Source organism: Eubalaena glacialis, chromosome 4 (assembly GCF_028564815.1).
Source record: "Eubalaena glacialis isolate mEubGla1 chromosome 4, mEubGla1.1.hap2.+ XY, whole genome shotgun sequence".
Taxonomy (NCBI): domain Eukaryota; kingdom Metazoa; phylum Chordata; class Mammalia; order Artiodactyla; family Balaenidae; genus Eubalaena; species Eubalaena glacialis.
In genome coordinates, this window is record NC_083719.1 from 90,109,116 (window position 1) to 90,127,497 (window position 18,382).

At 36.2% G+C, this 18,382-nt stretch overlaps 1 protein-coding gene across 2 annotated transcripts in view; it reads left to right on the forward strand.

Moving 5' to 3' along the window:
• MAN2A1 (mannosidase alpha class 2A member 1) overlaps window positions 1-18,382 on the forward strand; it is a 165,242-nt gene that overhangs the window by 42,566 nt on the left and 104,294 nt on the right. For both annotated transcript variants that reach the window (XM_061188043.1, XM_061188044.1), the window contains exon 4: window positions 5,014-5,185. In XM_061188043.1, the coding sequence (XP_061044026.1) occupies window positions 5,014-5,185 (172 nt within the window). The remainder of the gene's footprint in view (window positions 1-5,013; window positions 5,186-18,382) is intronic.

Consider the following 18,382-nt stretch of genomic DNA (forward strand, 5'->3'; position numbering starts at 1 on the left):
ACTGATGAAAATAAGTAATTGTATTAAAAAAAAAAAAACCCTTTCACTTATTAATCTTCATAAAGACTGTTTTTTCTAAATTTGCTTCTTATGCTAGGTTTCTAGTGTTTTATTATTGAATTAATTTTGGAGGCATTTCTCTGTTCATAGTTCCTTTCTTTAATTGAATTATCAGCCAAATAATTAGGGATTAATTTTGACCTTTGTTAAAATTTAGGTAGAAGATAGATGTGATGTCTTAGGGACCATAATTCTAGTAGAGCCATTTAGTAATTTAGATGGTCCTTATTGAGTACATATAATAACATGGGACACAAATTGATGTTACTTACATTTGATTTCAGCTCAGTCTTGCAATACGGAGGTAGATGTATATTAAGTATTATGATGGTATTTGGTAAAGTAGATTCTCTCTGCATTGCAATCTTCATTTTTTGAATAGTAATAACACTTATTTTTTCTAGTGTGATATTGGTTCGCTAGGGCTGCCTTAAAAAAGTACCACAGATCAGGTGGCTTAAACAACAGAAAATTATTTCCTCACAGTTTTGGAGGCTAAAAGTCCAAAATCAAGGTGTCTGCAGGGTTTGTTTCTTCTATGGGCCTCTTGTCCTGGCTTGTAGATGACCATTCTTCTCCCTTTGTCTTTACATGGTCTTCCCTCTGTGTGTGTCTGTGCCCTAAATGCCTCTTCTTAGGAGGACATGCATGGTACCTTGCAGGTATTGCAGGTTTGGTTCGAGACCACTGCAATAAAGTGAGTCACACGAATTTTTTCCCAGCGCGTATAAAAGTTTTGTTTACACTATACTGTATTCAAAGTGCAATAACATTGTCTAAAAAAACACAACATACAGACCTTAATTAATAGATACTTTATTGCTTAAAAGTGCTAGCCATCATCAGAGTCTTCAGCTGGTAGAGGGTCTTGCCTCGATGTTGCTGGCTGCTGACTGATCAGGGTGCTGGCTGCTGAAGGTTGGGGTGACTGTGGCAGTTTCTTAAAACAAGATGACAGTGAAGTTTGCTGCATCGACTCCTTCTTTCATGAATAATTTCTCCGTAGCATGCAAAGTTGCTTGATAGCGTTTTGCCTACAGTAAGACTTCTTTAAAAATTGGAGTCAGTCCTTTCAAACCTTTCCGCTGCTGCTTTATCAACTACATTTATATGATATTCTAAATCCTTAGTTGTTATTTCAACAGTCTTCACAGCATCTTCATCAGGAGTAGATTCCATCTTAAGAAATCACTTCTTTGCTCATCTGTAAGAAGCAACTCCTCATCCCTTAAAGTTTTATCAGGAAATTGCAGCAATTCAGTCATTTTCAGCCTCCACATTTAATTCTGGTTCTCATGTTTTTTCCACCACATTTGCAGTGACTTCCTCTGCTGAAGTCTTGAATCCCTCAAAGTTATCCATGAGGGTTGGAATCAAAGTATTCCAAAATCCTGTTAATGTTGATATTTTGACCTCTTCCCATGAATCGCAGAGGTCCTTAATGGCATCTAGAATGGCAAATCCTTTCCAGAAGATTTTCAGTTGACTTTGCCCAGACCCAGCAGAGGAATCACCGTCTGTGGCAGCTATAGTCTTATGAAAGGTATTTCTTAAAGAATAAGACTTGAAAGTCAAAATTACTGCTTGATCCATGAGCTGCAGAGTGGATGTTGTGTGAGCAGGCATGAAACCAGTGTGAATCTCGTTGTACATCTCCATCAGAGCTCTTGGGTGACCAGGTGACCATTGCTAATGAGCAGTACTATTTTGAAAGGAATCTTTTTTCTGAGTAGACGGTTTCAGTAATGGGCTTAAAGTATTCAGTAAACCGTATTGTAAACAGATGTGCTGTTATCCAGGCTTTGCGCTTCCATTTATAGAGCACAGGCAGAGTAGATTTAGCATAATTCTTAAGGGCCCTAGAATTTTCGGAATGGTGAATGAGCATTGGCTTTAACTTCACTAGTCACCAGCTGCATTAGCCCATAACAAGACAGTCAACCTGTCCTTTGAGGCTTTGAAGCCAGGCACTGACTTCTCCTCTCCAGCTAAGAAAGTCCGAGATGGCATCTTCTTCCAATAGAAGGCTGTTTCATCTACATTGAAAATCTCTTATTTAGTGTAGCCACCTTCGTTCATTATCTGAGCTAGATTTTTCTGGATAACTTGCTTCAGCACTTGCTGCTTCACCTTGCACTTTTATGTTATGAAGTTGGCTTCTTTCTTTAAACCTCATAAACCAGCCTCTGCTAGCTTCAAACTTTTCTTCTTTATCTTCCTCAACTCTCTCAGCCTTCATAGAATTGAAGAGAGTTAGGGCCTTGCTCTGGATTATTAGGCTTTGACTTAAGGGAAGGTCGTGATTGGTTTGATCTTCTATCCAGACCACAAAAACTTTCTCTATATCAGCAATAAGGCTGTTTAGCATTCTTATCATTCATGTGTTGATTGAGTAGCAGTTTTCATTTCCTTCAAGAACTTTTCCTTTGCATTCATAACTTGGCTAACTGTTTGGTGCAAGAGGTCTAGCTTTTGGTCTCTCTCAGCTTTCGACACGCCTTCCTCACTAAGCTTAATCATTTCTAGCTTTTGATTGAAGGTGAGAGACATGTGACTCTTCCTTTCACTCGAACACTTAGAGGTCATTGCAGGGTTACTCATTGGCCTAATTTCAGTGTTGTTTTGTATCAGGGAATAGGCAGGCTGGAGGGGAGGGGGAGAGATGGGGAATGGCCTGTAGAGCAGTCAGAACGTTGTTTAAGTTCACTGTCTTATGTGGGTGTGGTTCGTGGCACCCCCAAAACAACTGCAGCAGCAACATCAAAGATCACTGCTTACAGTTCATGATAACAAATATAATAATAATTAAATTTTTTGAAATATGAGAATTACCAAAATGTGACAGAGACTCAAAGTGAGCAAATGCTGTTGGAAAAATGGCACTGATCGATTTGTTTGACGGATGGTTGCCACAAACCTTCAATTTGTAAAAAAATGCAACACCTGTGAAGCAAAATAAAGCAAGGTGCAATAAAACGAGTTATGCCTGTATTGGATTAGGGCCCATTCTCATGACTTCATTTTACCTTCATTATCTCTTTAAAGAACTTACGTCCAAATACAGTCACATTCTGAAGTGGGTGTTACTGGGTGTTAGGACTTCAACATATGAGTTTCAAGGGGACACAATTCAGCCCATAATGGGGGCATAAAATGAATTCTATGCAAATTGAAGTGTTGGGTAACCAATATGTTTAAGATGTGGAGCAATTTATTTAATGTTTTAAATAAATTGTATACTTTTCAAAATTAGATGTTAGGAATATCTTTTATTTCTCCTTTGACCCAGTTTGATTGTAGAGATGTGGAAGGGGCAATTAAAGACTGATGATGATTATGATAATAATAATAGTAGCAGCAGCTATTATTATTATTATTATTATTATTATTATTATTATTATTATTATTAAGTGCTATATTATATACTGGGCTCAGATCTGAGCACTTGATATTTTTTGTCTCTCAGGGGTGCTGCATGGTCAGCAGGGAGTTAGGGCATCTCCATTTAAGGATAGGTTGAATTTTCTTTGCTTGTCCCTGGGAATCCAGATGTGGATCCTGGCCTCAGTGCTCTGGGGCAGGGTCCAGGTTCGTACCTTTGTGAAGCAAGATGGGATTCTTTGTAAACCACTATTTCATGAGACATCTTTGCGTTTTCTGTAGGTACAGGCTTTTTATTTAAACATGAAAAAGTTGAATTAATTCAGGTAGCATTCTTTGGTGACAAACCAGCTTAAAAGTGCCCCAGATCAAGAAAGTCCTATAAAGAATATTTTACACTGTATTCCTATTTGGCTCATAGCTTCATACCCATCACTTTGTAGGTGCTCAGTAAATAACTGTAGAATGAATAGATTTCACTTAAAGCAAAAGGGAGAAATGTAGTCACACTGGCAGTGCCCTTTAGAGGCTCATATTTGCATTGTCAAAATAGTATATTGCCAGCTCAGCCCTCGTAGGTTTTTGTTATTTTTTGCCAGCAAATACAGTATGCATTGAATATTCACTTAACTGTAGACAGACAAAAGAAATAGCCAGTTGTATCCCTTGTATTTTAGACCTCCCACATGCTTGAGGCTTGGTAACAATAGCACAGTAGTTAAGCCTGTCTCTATAGAAACTCCCCTTCCTTTTAGATTTCATAGATAAGAGGTTATTCTCAGCAGGGTATATTTTGTGTCCCACCAGTAGGTGGAATTGGTGGCTGTGTATGTTTTGCTTCAGCCACTCATCACGTTGCTTTATTACTCTGCTGGATGGGGCTGTATTTGGAACTATGGGCCTTGTTAAAAATATTTCTTTATAGTTGAATTGCAAATGTCTTTAGATAAAGTTTCCAGGATATTTGAGATGTAGTAGGAAAAGTCAAAGAACTAAGTTGTCAACATCAATTCTTTTTTGAAAACAACTTTACATAGATGTGTACATATTTGTTGTTTGATTATTGCTCTGCTGCTGGCTTTTCGGTAGAGTTTGTACTTGCGATTTTCTTTTTCTTAGTTTAGGTTACTTAATGGATAGGAAATTTTTGATGTGGTATGAGAGAGGATAAAATTTTGATTCCATATTATGAGAATATTACTGTCAACTTATCAACACTGTTCAGATTATTTTAATTTAAAAAATTCCTTAAATTAGAGATAAATTATAAATAGTTGAATTAGATATTATAATTGTTACATATGAAATGCTTTTTGGCTTTTTCATTTTTCTCATTGATATCTGAATTTGTACAGTTTTCAGAGTATTTTTATCATTTCAATGTTAGTGGCTTGTTGAGTCTCACATCCATTCAAGTGGAATTTCATTAACTGAAAACGTTTGCTAAATTTTTAAATATGTCTTTATATGAATGAAACGTGAGGTTATGCAAAGGTAATGCAATGGAATGTGACTGAGTTTACATCAGACATATGAATCAGACCTTTGTGGTATATTTGTGTCTTAATTTAGGTTGGTTGAAGACTTTTGATGACTACTTTCGAGAGAAGACTCAGTATATTTTTAATAACATGGTCATCAAGTTGAAAGAAGACCCACGGAGGAAATTTATGTGGTCTGAGATCTCTTACCTTTCAAAGTGGTGGGAAACTATAGATATTCAGAAGAAGGATGCTGTTAAAAGGTTTGTTTTTTAAAACTTTTTTTTAAAATTTGGTAATATTAAACATTAATTATACAGTGAAACAGGTGTTGAATTTTTAGAACGTGAAAATTCTTAGCTTTATATCTGAAACTTAAAATATTTCTTCGCATTCTGTTTTTCCTTGATTCTGGTTCATCTCTGAAAAAGTGACTTGAAACTTTTCCATTGAAATCCTTATGTTCCAGCTTTGTCCTAGAAATGGAATTACTAGGTCAAAGGGGCTTAATATTTTAAAGATTTTTTTGAAGCATATAATCAAAGTGACCCCTGGAAGAGTGGTTTCAGTGTATTCTTCAATCTTCCATATAGAAAGGTACCAATTTCTCTGCATATTAAGCAACAGTATAATTTTTTCTAAAACTTTGACCAATTTAAGTGGTGAAAAATGTGAATTTTTGATTAGTGATAGTGTTCCATGTTTTCTCATATATACAGGCAGAGCTTTTTTTTGAATTGCTTGATCATGTACTTTTTCTTACTGATTTGTAAGAATATTTATATACACATACCAATCTTTATTTTTCCTGAAGCTTTATATTTCTTCTTAATTCTTAGTGTTTGATATAAAGACTTTTAAAATTTTTATGTAGTCAAATATATTAATCTGTTTTCTTGATTGACTTTGCTCTCATATTTAATATGCTGTCATATTTAAAAAGTCTTCCCCAATCCAAGAGATGAGATAGTCTTTTTTTCCCCAATTTAGTTTTTTATTGTTCACTTTTATACATTCTCCAGTTTATTTTTTTAATGTGGTGTGATGGGAAGTTTTGCTCCCCATGTCTCCCTCCTCCCTGCTCCCAGGACTTTAAGGATTGTCTTAGCATAAATTGCTTTCTTTTACTTATTTAACATCACATATACAGTGCTTACTGTATTACTTCCTGTTTTAAGTACCTTGCAAATGATAACTGATAATCCTCGCAACAATCCTGTGAAGTAGATACAGTGACGATCCTGATCTTACAGATAAGGCCACTTGTCATCCAGGGTCACCCAGCTGCACGTGCTGCACTAGTTACCATCCAGTCCAGCCCCACAGGCTGTTTGTTCCCTTGCACGTTGTGCTGTGCTGCTTCCCTAAGACTTACATAGTCCATTCTTTTCTACTGACTTGAAGTGCCATCTTTACTGTATTTCAATATGCATTGATTTCTGGGCTTTCTGACCTCTTTCATGGACTTTTCTGTTTGACTGTAATTGTTGCGGCCTTATGTGTTTCAATAACAGTTTAAATCTCCTCTTGTTTCTCTTTATTGAAAAGTTCTTTTAACGAGTGACCGCTTAATTTTCCCAGAGAGCTTTAGAATTAACTTGCTAAATTCTTCCTACCCTATCAAAAAAAAAAAGAAGGGGATTTTGATAGATATTGACATAAACGTTTAAAGGTAATTTGGAGAGAATTGGTGTTCCATTATTATCTATCAGACATTTCCCCCCCCACCCCGATAGCATGCTTAAAATGCTTATAAGAGTGGCCAGGAAGGTGCCATAACTGAAGGCTGTAGACTCTGAGGGTCCTGAATGCACCAGTAGTAACTGCCACACCCAAAGGGACTACCCCGTCTTCCACTCCTGCCATGTGTGGCCACGGGAACCAGAGTTGTCACGATATTCTTCTAGTTATTCTTGACAAGCTGGAATTCCAAAATGTTACATAAAATGTCTTGACTTTTTAAGTTGAAATGTTAGCAGCTAATTTAGGTTAACATAAACACACACAAAAATCCTTCGTTTAAATCGAGTTACCTACTGGTTTGCAGTGTTTCAAAAATTAAGACCTGCCCTGTGAAACCCTGCGGAATTGGTGTTTGTCTATACATATTTTTTCTTTTACTAAGTTTAGAGATTAAAACAGATTTTTTTTGTCTGTCTAGGTCTTATATTGCTCCTTGAGTACAAATAATACTTCATAGTTTCTTATAATTTTATAGTGTTTTACTCAGATTGTTCAGATTTTAAGATTTTATTGCATCTGTAGTTATTTTGTTTGCTTGTTTTTGTTTGTTTTCTTATTATTTGGGGGAACCTGATTTTTTTCTTCATCTTAATTAGATCAGCTAAAGCTTTTACTATTTCTGTTGGTTTTTGTACCCCCAAAAAACTATTATATTTATATTTTACTGGTATTTACTCTTGACTTTTCTGCTTTTATTTAATTCCTTCTACCTGTTTTTTACTAATGCTAAATGGACCAGTTGATTTATTTTAACAAGGAGCATTTCTCCCTCTGTGTTTGCCTTTTTACTGCTCTTACTAGCTTTCACATTTTTATGTTATTTTTTTCCTAAATATTCTGTATGTATTGTTTTCTCTTTGACTTGAGTATGTTAGGAAAATTTTCAAATTCCTGTTTTTTTCCCAGTTATACTTTAGGTGTTAAAAGGTGGTTTTAATGTCTTGTGGTCAGAGAATATGGACTGCACAATTTTTATTCTTTAGATTTTTGAGAAACAGTGCCATTGATCCCTAAAATTCCACACTTTTGCCATATATCTAGGTATGCATAACTTATTAAATTTTCCATCTATCAATTCAAATATTTTTCAGCTTATGTGTTTTTGCTCGTACTAATTAATTACTGTTTTTATTTCATTTGTTTTAGAATTCAGTTATCTGGTTGTTAAGTCTCTGGTCTCTCTTTGGCATATGCATTTTAATTTTAATTTTTTGGTTATATTTACTGCATTATGTGAGGTTTTTCTCAAGGTTTTTTGTTTTCTTTCCCACCTCACATTGTTCTCGATGGTGTGGAGCCTGTTCTTTTCTGGCTTCAAATGCTTGGTTTTAACTCTGCTTTTAAATTACCCTTTAGTTCTGGGTTCTTTATATTGTTGTCTGTAAGTCCAAGCATTTTCCTTTCTTTTAATTCATCCATGAGCAATAACATGTATCCACACCTGGAATTTGTTTCAAAACAGAGAGTGTAACTCGACTCAAAGCCCTTCCTTTTCTAACCGAACACTTTGTTTCCCATCCATTTCACCTGATTTCCTTTTAGGAAATGGTCTTCAAACACAGAAGTCAGATCCTTCATTGTCCTGCCCCAGGTCAGATAGGTCAGTTATGATCTGAGCTCAGCTAATCAATATATTATTTCCCAGGGTTTTGAGCCTTTAGAGTGAAGCGAGGGTAAAGAGATGGAAAGAAAGGAAGCAGAATGGAGGGAAGGTTGCAGGTCAGCCCTCACAGCACTGGTGCATCCGCAAGATTCTTCCTGCCCTGTGTCACGGACCCTGTCATGCCTGTAGCATGGCCTCTCATTTTTTTCCAGTCCTTTGTTAAGCCTGGACTTTTAGCCTGTCCTCAATTCTGTGTACCCAGGACTGTCCCCCAATACATTTCCTGTTCAGAGTCAGTCAGTGTTGCTTGTGACCAAGAAAGCTAGCTGATATGTTTCTCCTCAAATCCTTTGTTGGAGAGCTGGGTTCCAGAAAAAACAAAACAAACAAACAGAAAAACTTAATAGATACATAGGTTTGCTCCCATTATTTAAAATTCTGAGCTTGTCCTAAGTGGCATTAATGATAGAATTTTTTTGACTACTACTGTAATGCTTATTCAATGGCTTGTTTTTCTCTTTTTGAAGATGAGTCTGTGGATTAAATATCTGTACCTAAATTTGCAAGCTAGCTGTTGAAGAGAAGAACCTGTTAATTCTAGCAGAGTTCTGTGTAAGCTTTTATTGTCCCTGAAGAATATCAGTTGATTGTGGGAACTTAACAGAAACATAACTCAAGTGATCCTCATAATCTATGCTAGCAATGACTTGTTTGATTCTTCCCCCCTATGGCAGCAGTATTCGGCTCTATCACCTTTCAGAAATGAAAATCTAGTTAACTAAAGGGAGATCCATGCAAACAACATCTAGCTTTTTTATTTTGTGTGACTCAGAGTAATTTAATCAAGTATAGTCATGGTTCCTACTTGTAATACATATCCAGTGGATTTAAAAGAAACTGCCTTGTTATAATCAGCACATTTTCCGTCTGCGCTTGTTTTATTTTGAAAATGACTGGTATGCTAACACTCTTTTTACTTTTTAGGCTTTCTATTTGAATACTTTTTGGCTAAATGCAGTTAAGTACTGCATGACGTTTATAATACATCAAAATGTGAACCCTATTCAGAGTCAAACAGCTGAAACATTAGCCTTAGCGTTTCCTTTGACTAGCACCCAGCATATTACGTATTCATTTTTCCTCTCTGGGCTCTGAGACATTGAAAGAGTTTTTACATTGCATCTGCTTCTGCTGTTGAGACCAGTGTTCAATTGAGAAGCGCACTGGGCTGTTGGAACCTAGAACAGTTTATGTGTTTGCCAGAATCTTGACCAGCTTCTCTGTGTGGACCTTTTGGTATAAAATAAGGCTCCAAATGTGTGAGTGGGGAAGGGTACCGTTAGATATTGTGTCTTCACTGCATTGCTGGATTTCATTGCTTTGCTGAGACCGCAAAGTCTTTATCTAATCTACCATTCTCTTCTTTTTTCCTAGGTTTATAGTTAAGTGAACCTTCTACCCTGTCCTTATAACTATCTCTGCTTATTGAAATCAGAGAAAAGTTTGAGATTACTTTCTTAAGTAATACAAATAATACAAATCCAAACTTAAATTTTGCAAACTTACATGCATTCTGCATTATGAGTTCACTAGAAAAAAAAATTCCTTTAAAGTTCTTATACTAGCTAATTTATTATACATTTTATACAGGTCAGATTTTGTGCTATTTAACCAAAGCCTGCTGTAAAATTTGCAGAGCAGTGAGAAGTTACGGTGTGTCATGTTCAGAGTAAACTGCAGATTTGGATTTAGTTTAGAGCCTAAAGATACATAGCATTTCATCAAAGGAATCAAAGCAGTGCACCAGTGTCTAAAATAACTTTGGTTCTACTAGTTGAAGCAGTGGTGTACATTTATTTTAGAAAGTATGTATCCCATCCCCACCCGCTCCAATCCCAGTTCATCTGGATTGAGGTGTCTTTGCTTTGCTTTCACCTCTCATTCACTTCAGCTGCTGGCTTCTGTTTATATCAGCTATAGGCAAAAGCCATGAGGACTTCTCAGCCGCTCTGTCTGTTGGATACTTCTTCAGTCCTCTGGGAGGATTTCTTTGCAGCATTGACACTGACCACTCCATTCTCCTTGAAATTCTTTCCTTTTTTGTTTTTTGTCTTCTGTGAGCCAGAGCTCTTTCTCTCCTGGTTCTAGTCCTGCATTGCTGAACATCCCTTTGTCATCATCCCTCTGACTCCCTTCTCTGCTCTTTCCTAAATATCCCAGTTCTCATCTGTGGGGTAGCACCGTTGGTTCTCCTCATTTTGCATGCCCTGCCACACTGCTGTTTTAATTTCCAGGTGTGTGGGCTGCTTCCAGATCTAAAGCTCCAACCTCGATTTCGTTCTTCTTCCCTAGTTAAGGGTAACAGTAACAGCTGACACTATTGAATGCTTACTCTGTACTCAACGTAGGAGGCTTGTTCTAAACACTTAGATGTATTCATTCAGCCCATCCTGTAACATTCCTATGTGTTAAGATCCTTCATTATTCTCATTCTACTGCTGAGACAACCAATGCAGAGGTGGTAAGGAATGCGCCTAAGGTCCCCCAGCGATTAAGTGTGGAGTGAGGACCAGAACCAGGAAGGCTCACGCCACAACCAGTGCTCCTGCCCGCTGTGTGCTCTGCCTTCCGGTCTGCTGTTCATATCATCCAGTCAGTCCCCACAAGCCTGTCAGCTGTGCCTTGTTAGTGTCTCTGCACAGTCACACACACACCACCCCCCCGCTCTATCCCCCTTACTCTTGTTTCCTGCTGTAATGAAAACCTCCAGCTGGTCTTCCTGTTTCCAGCTTTGCCACTTCCAGGTGTCCTCCGTTTCACCCACAGAATTAGGTTTCTAATATATGAGTCTGCCCATGTCTCTTCTTGGCTTTCAAATGCTTCAGTGACAATTCATTGTCAAAAGGTACAGCGCAACCTCCTTTGCCTGGCACATCCTTGCTTTTGTCCTCTGATTCCTCCCTGCTTGTCCACCCTTACCTCAGATCACTTCCTGCCTCACACCCCACTCTTAGCCATGCTGAGCCACGTGGGTGTCCTCAGTCACAGGTTATTTCCTGCTTCTTAGGAACTTGCCCATGAGTTTAGCTGAGAATATTTTATTCCTTCTGTGCATTGGATAATCTCAATCCTATTTATTCTTCAATACTCAGCTGAAATATTACCTCATCTCCAAAGCCTTCCCGTATTTTCTCCATCATCTAGTCAACAAATATTGACTGTGCTAGACTCCAGGGATACAGGAAGTGAGTGAGACTTACCTGATCCCAACTCTCAGGGCAGAGCAAGGAAGACAATATAATTAACACAGTATCACAATAAAGCATTTCCTTCTATGGAAGCAAGAAGTGGGTCTTGGAAAGCTTCCTGAAGCAGGTGGTATTCAAGCTGAAACCTGAAAAGCTGTTAGAACTAGCCAGGTATAAAGAGGGTGGCAGAGGGTGGGGAAGGAATTCCAGGTTATGAGAGGAGAATTGTGATTACGGGCCAGGGATTAGCAAGAACGTGGCATGTTCAAACACCTGAGAGAAGTTTATTAGGCTGCAACAGTGCAAGGGAGGGTGTGCATGTAGGGGCTGAGTAATATGTGGTCATCTGGGACATGCAGATTAAAACTACAACAAGATACTATCCCAAACAGCTTAGAATGGCTAAAGTCAAAAAGACTGACAACACCAAGGCTTGAAAAGAATGTGCTGCAACTGGAATTCTCTCCGAAGTTAAATATACATCATGTGACCTGGGAGCTCCCTCCTAGGAATTTATCCAAGAAAAATAAAAACATGTTCACCAATGTTTTGGTGAACAGGAAACAGTTCAAATGTCCATCAATAAGATATTGGATTAAAATTTTGTGCCATATTTAAACAATGGAGTACCACTCAGCAATGAAAAATAATGAGTTACTGAAATACACAGAAGTATGAATGAATCTAACAAACACATTAGCAAAAGAATCCTGACACCAAAGAGTATTGTATGACTCCATTTTATGAAGTCTGAGAGTTACTAAACTAATCTATTGTGATATAAATCACTAAATAAGAATGTCTTTTTTGTTGGGGGGAGTAAGGTAGGAATTGATTGGAAAGGGGCAGAAGGGAACTCTCTGAGTTGATGGGAATAGCCTATGTCTGAGTGTACAAATATCAGTTGTTTTGGGTAGTAACAGGGGTATAAACAGTTGTCAAAATACATCAAACTGAACACATGTATATTATGTGTTGTTATATCTCAATTATAAATACTTTAGAAAATACAATATATCCATAAACATAATGATATATGTCTGTTTATTAACATGGAAAGATGTTCATGGTATATAGTATTAAGTGAAATAAATTGATTAAAAACTATGTCTACCATAACCCTTTATGCATTTATAGCAAGATATTGAGTGGATTTTTAAATTTTGTTCTTCAACCTCATATATTTTCTGGTTTATTTGAATGAACAGTTTATTTTGTTTTAGAAAAATGAGAAAATGAAGTAATATTTACTATACAGTGAAATATTTAAAGTGTATCTTATTAAAACTTAACAGAAACTATTAATTCAATCGTCTAATATAAGAAATATTCTTAAATAAAATTTCGTGACTATTTTATGCTATAGTTTTGTTTATTTTTAGTGCTTAGGAGAAATCAGGGTAGTATAACATTTATAGTTTAGAAAAAATTTTTATTTAATTCATATTTTAATATAAGCCTGAATATATTAAGGGTATACAATGAAAGGTAAGGTGCTGACTACTCCTGTCTTCTTGGCATCTATCTCTTCTCACAGGAGGCAGCTACTTTGACCAGATGCTTATCTAATTTATAGATACACAGGAAAAATATGTGCATGTACATATGTGCAAAGACACATTCATATTATACAAATGATAGCATGCCATGCACATTGTGCTTTTTTTTTTTGAATGCGTCTTTTTTTTTTATTGTGGTAAAATGTACATAACTTAAAATTTACCATTTTAATGATCTTATGTGTGACATTCAGTGGCATTACATATATTCACATTGTCTTGCAACCATAACCATCTCCAGAACTTTTTCATCATCCCAAACTGAAATGCTATACCTATTAATAACTCCCCATTCCCCTTCACCTCTGCCCTGGCAACCACCATTCTGCCTTCTGTCTCTATAAATTTGACTATGCTAGGTATCCCATATAAGTAGAATCATACAATATTTGTTTTTTTGTGTGTCTGGCTTATTTCACTTAACACAATGTCTTCAAGGTTCATCCATGTGGAAGCATGTGTCAATTTCCTTCCTTTCTAGGACTGAATAATATTCCATTGCATGAATATACCATGTTTTGTTTTTTCATTCATTCATCAATGGACGTTTGGATTGTTTTTACCTTTTGGCTATTGTAAAAATGCTGCTATGAATATGTGTACACAAATACCAGTTTGAGTCCTTGCTTTCAGTTCTCTTGTGTATATACCCAGAAGTGGAATTGCTGGATCATATAGCAGTTCTATGTTTAATATTTCACAGAACTCCCATACTGATTTCCACAACAGTTACACCATTTCACATTGCCACCAGTAGTACCTGAGCTTTCCAGTTTCTCCACATTCCTTATCAACACCGGTTTCCTGTTTTTCTTTTCTTTTCTTACTTTTTTTTTTTTGGATAATAGCCCCTAATGGGTTTTGTACCATGGTTTTTAAACTTAATATATCTTGGAGAACCTTTCAGGAACCTTTCTTTTTAAAGACAATATAAAAGTGTTTGTTATGAGTGGGCCTTAGTTTATGTAACTTCTCCTGATTAATGATCCTGTAGTTTTGTTTCTGGTCTTTTGTGAATGCATACAGTGTATCTTTATCTTTAGTGTATATAGTCATCCCTTGATAATCCTCAGGGGGTTGGTTGCAGAACCTGCCCCAGATACCCAAATCCTTATATAAAATTGAGTAGTATTCGCATTTAACCTACGCACATTCTCCTGTGTACTTGAAATCATCTTGAGATTACTTATAATATTTAATACAATGTAAATGTTATGTATGTAAATACAATGTCAGTGCTATGTACATAGTTGCTAGTGTGTGGTAAATTCAAGTTTTGCTTTTTGAAACTTTCTGGAAATATTTTTCTTTTTTAGATTTTCCTTCAGAAGTTGATTGAATTTGTGGATGCAGAACCTGTGGATATGTAGGGCTGACTGTACAGTGCTTTTATTTATTTTTATGTATTTTCTGACTTCATTTTAATGAGCATAGATAAAAGTATATATGCATTTTAAAATTTGATAGTTATTGCCAGCCTTAAGTAACAATACCTATTTGTAAATATCCTTGACATCACATGTTGCACAACTTTTTGATCTCATTGAAGTTTTAATTTGCATTTCCTCATGAGTGATATTAAACTTCTTTTCATTTTTAGGAGCTAGTAATTTCTGAAATATCTGCTTCATATCTTTTGTTTGCTTTTCTTTTGGGTCGTTGGTACCCTTTTCTAGTAGGAACGCCCAGATTTAAATGGCGAGCAAAACAGATATGATTCCTGCCTTCACGAGCTTACAGTCTATTGAGGGACAAAGACAGTAAACATGCAGATGTGTTATTAAATTTTGTGATAAATGCTATGAAAGAAAAGTTTTGGATTTTATGAAAGATAACAACTTAGGTGGGGTTTGGGTGGAGTGTGGTGGCCAGAGAAGGCTCCTGATGGATCCGCTATGAGCCACTGAGGTAAATACTGGGAGGAAAAACATTCCAGACAGAGAGCATGGACTGCAAACTCAAAGAAAGGGTATGGCTGAAATGAAGTGAGGAAGAAATGAGGAGATGACTCATTGGCCATCTATCCCTCATATACTCTCTTAAGACGGGTGTCTATAATACTCAGAGGTATATGATGAGTTTCCCCAATTATTATGTGAGGGGTTTTTAAAACAAATCTTATTTTTACTCTCTCATTAGATATTCCCCATGAAAGGCATACGAGTCAGATAATCTGATGAGCAAATGCTTTTAGACTATTACTTGATTCATTGGGAGCCTCCATCTTTTTAAATTTTCCATTTAACTAATTTTTTATTTAAGAATGAATCACCGTACATCATCTTGTATTATTTCATATTTCCCGGTACAAATTCAACTTGTTTTCTCATGTGAAATTAATTTGTGATTCTTTGAAGCTTGCTAAATGATGCATTGTTTGCTACTAAGTTATCTGTGACAATTTCCCCATTAGGGAAAAAAGCTCTTTGAGTCTATCCTTCTGTGTGTGACCAAATTTCAAATGTGTGATGTGTCAACATAGGGGAAAAAGTGACAGAGAAAATGATTTGCAACTTTTTGTGCTTGGCAAGTAAATTCATAAATGTAAATTCTGGATCTTGGGCAAAGTGAGCTGTGACAGATATGCTCAGCTTAATTTTGATCAGTATTTTCTTAAGTTCTTTATATCAAATTCTCAAGCAGAGAAATTGTAGAAACAGAGAAGTACATAATGGCTTACAAATCATTTTAAAAAGTAAAATAAGGGTGTTGTTAATTGTGAAAGTTAGTGCCTGGTTTCCTATTTTCTGGATTTGCTGCATGTATATACTCCTTTCTCTCCCTCTCTTTCCCTGCCTTTTCATTTGTTTCTGGATCTCTTGTTTATTAGAAAATATTAGGAAGAGCATTCATGCAAAAAATTTGCCAGAAACCAGAGCGTCTCTTAGTAGAAATTAAGCAATAGACCCTATGAGGTGGGCACATCTTCTTTGATTTTGTACTTCCCTTTTTTTTTTTTCAGAGTTAAAACAGTGGTTGTTATTGGGGAATTAGATCTGGGTAACTTTTATTTACAATTTTCTGCATCCTTCCACTTTTATCATTAGAACAATAGGCATTGCTCTCCTAAAAGTAGTATAAGTACTACTGTTTTCTTTTTTTTCAGAACAAACAACCTTTTATTTACGTATAGTTGATTTACAATGTTGTGTTAGTTCCAGGTATACAGCAAAGTGATTCAGTTATGCATATATATGTGTTTATATATATATATATACTCTTTTGCAGATTCTTTTCCATTATAGGTTATTAAAAGATATTGACTATAGTTCCCTGTGCCATACAGTAGGTCCTTGTTGTTGTACTCCCCTGACAATTGCAGAGAAATAGCTCAATTCATGCTTGTTGAGCACTAAGTGGAAATACTTGGAAGCACCTGTACTTATTCTAAGTAACTTTTTCTATAGGTGTTTCCCATTACCTGATTTTTAAAAAATGATGGTGTCGAATGTACAGCTTGCAGTCTGTCTTAATTTTATTTTGTGTTGCTAACAATGGCGATTTTAAATATGGTACTTTTTGTAGGCTAACATAGCTTTTCTGCTATTGCTTATAAATATTTTTCTCAGTATTTCCTGGAGTGTTGTTTCTGTAAGACTGTCAGGCCTACTTTTTGTACCTATCACTACCTGATGATGATGGTGGCTGTGCTTCTCAGTCATTAGGTCAGTGTTTTCCTCATGTATATTTGGATCATTTTGTTTTCCTGTCATTCTTCAGGTGCTTCTTAAGTGCTTATCACATATGTTCTAGAAATCAGGGGTATACATGGCAAATTTGTGCACTTCTGCAGTTTTTATGTGTGCATGTGTATTTTTTGTTTGTTTGTTTAACTGGTCAAGTGGCATGTGTTTTTGCCTAACACAGTGAATATTTTATATCAAGCCTGACCTTCCTGCCTGTAAGAATGTCTGGTTTATAATCTGGTTTTCACCATTCATATGTATAGACTAGGGAGAACAGGCAGTTGAGTGAAATAGGAGTACTCACTAACCTGATTATTTGTCCGGGTGTCCACTCATTGTCACATTGCTTCATATCTTAAATCATGTTGTCTGTTTTCTTCCATTTTGTTCTACCTGATTAGAGAAACTTTCCTAAGAAAAACTAAAACCTAAGTTCTTTTTGGCCTGCTATTAGGACATCACTTATGCCTCTTGTGACCTCCTCATGTAGTTTTTATTAAAAACCTGTGTGAGCCATTTCAAATATCAGTCGTTTGGCTTCCATAACGTAATATCTTGGCTTTCTTATGAGTTTTTTTTAAATCACTCTGACTGAAGATTAAAAAAAAACAAACAAACCACAGTCCATTCTTCCCCACTAATTTAATGGCTATTTTAATAATATAAATATTTTAAAAATTTATTTCTCAACTTTATATTCTGACCCACTGATGTGTCCATTTCTGAGTAAGTCACAGTTATATGGTAGCTTTTTAAACTATAAAAACGCCTTTTACCAAGGAGAAGTGCAGGTTGTTCCTCATTACTCTTTTCTAGAATGTCTCAGGTCATAGTCACAGATTTGTTCTTTTTTTCTTTAACATTTCTTATCACCTCAATTTCCTCTTATATTTTCCTTCTGCTTGGTCCTTAACTCTCCTTTTGACTGTTTTCTCCAGACTTCCCATCCTTCTCTATTTCATCTTTGTTTCATTCCTCCAAAACTTAATTTTATATTGACCTTTTCCCCTAAACTTAGTTTTCTTTTTCAGTTAGGTCCTTTTGGCTGCCTCACTGTCACATCAAATAGCCTTATCCAAATTTATATTTATTACTGCAAAATGATTCCCTTCTCAACTGAACTGCACTGTCTGTGTGTATTAACACCACCACCCCGTTAGACCCCTGGAATCAAAACCCTAAGTCATTCGTACTTTAATCCTTTCTTCTATGTCCAGATATTTCTTGATTCCCACTGATGCTTCATGAAGCATCTCCTCTCTCTCCCTCCCCGTTCATTTTTCCTACACGAGTCATATTCCAGGTCATGTCACTTTATACCTATATTATTCACACTCCTTTTTAACTGACCCTTCCCTGTTCAACTTATTTTGCATATGTCTGTGAACTTCATCTAATAACAAACTTTATGTTATTACTAATTTTAAACTGAGAATCTCATTCACTCATTCCCTCTTCATCTAACAACAGAGTACCCATTAAATGCCAAGTAAGCTTCTCAGTGCTGGTCCTGGAAAAGTGAACAAAACAACATGTCCTTGTCCCTGCTGTCTTGGAGCTTATGTTATAATGGTGGGTGGGGTAAGGAGGGAGAGGAAGCAGTAAATGAACAAGGCCATTC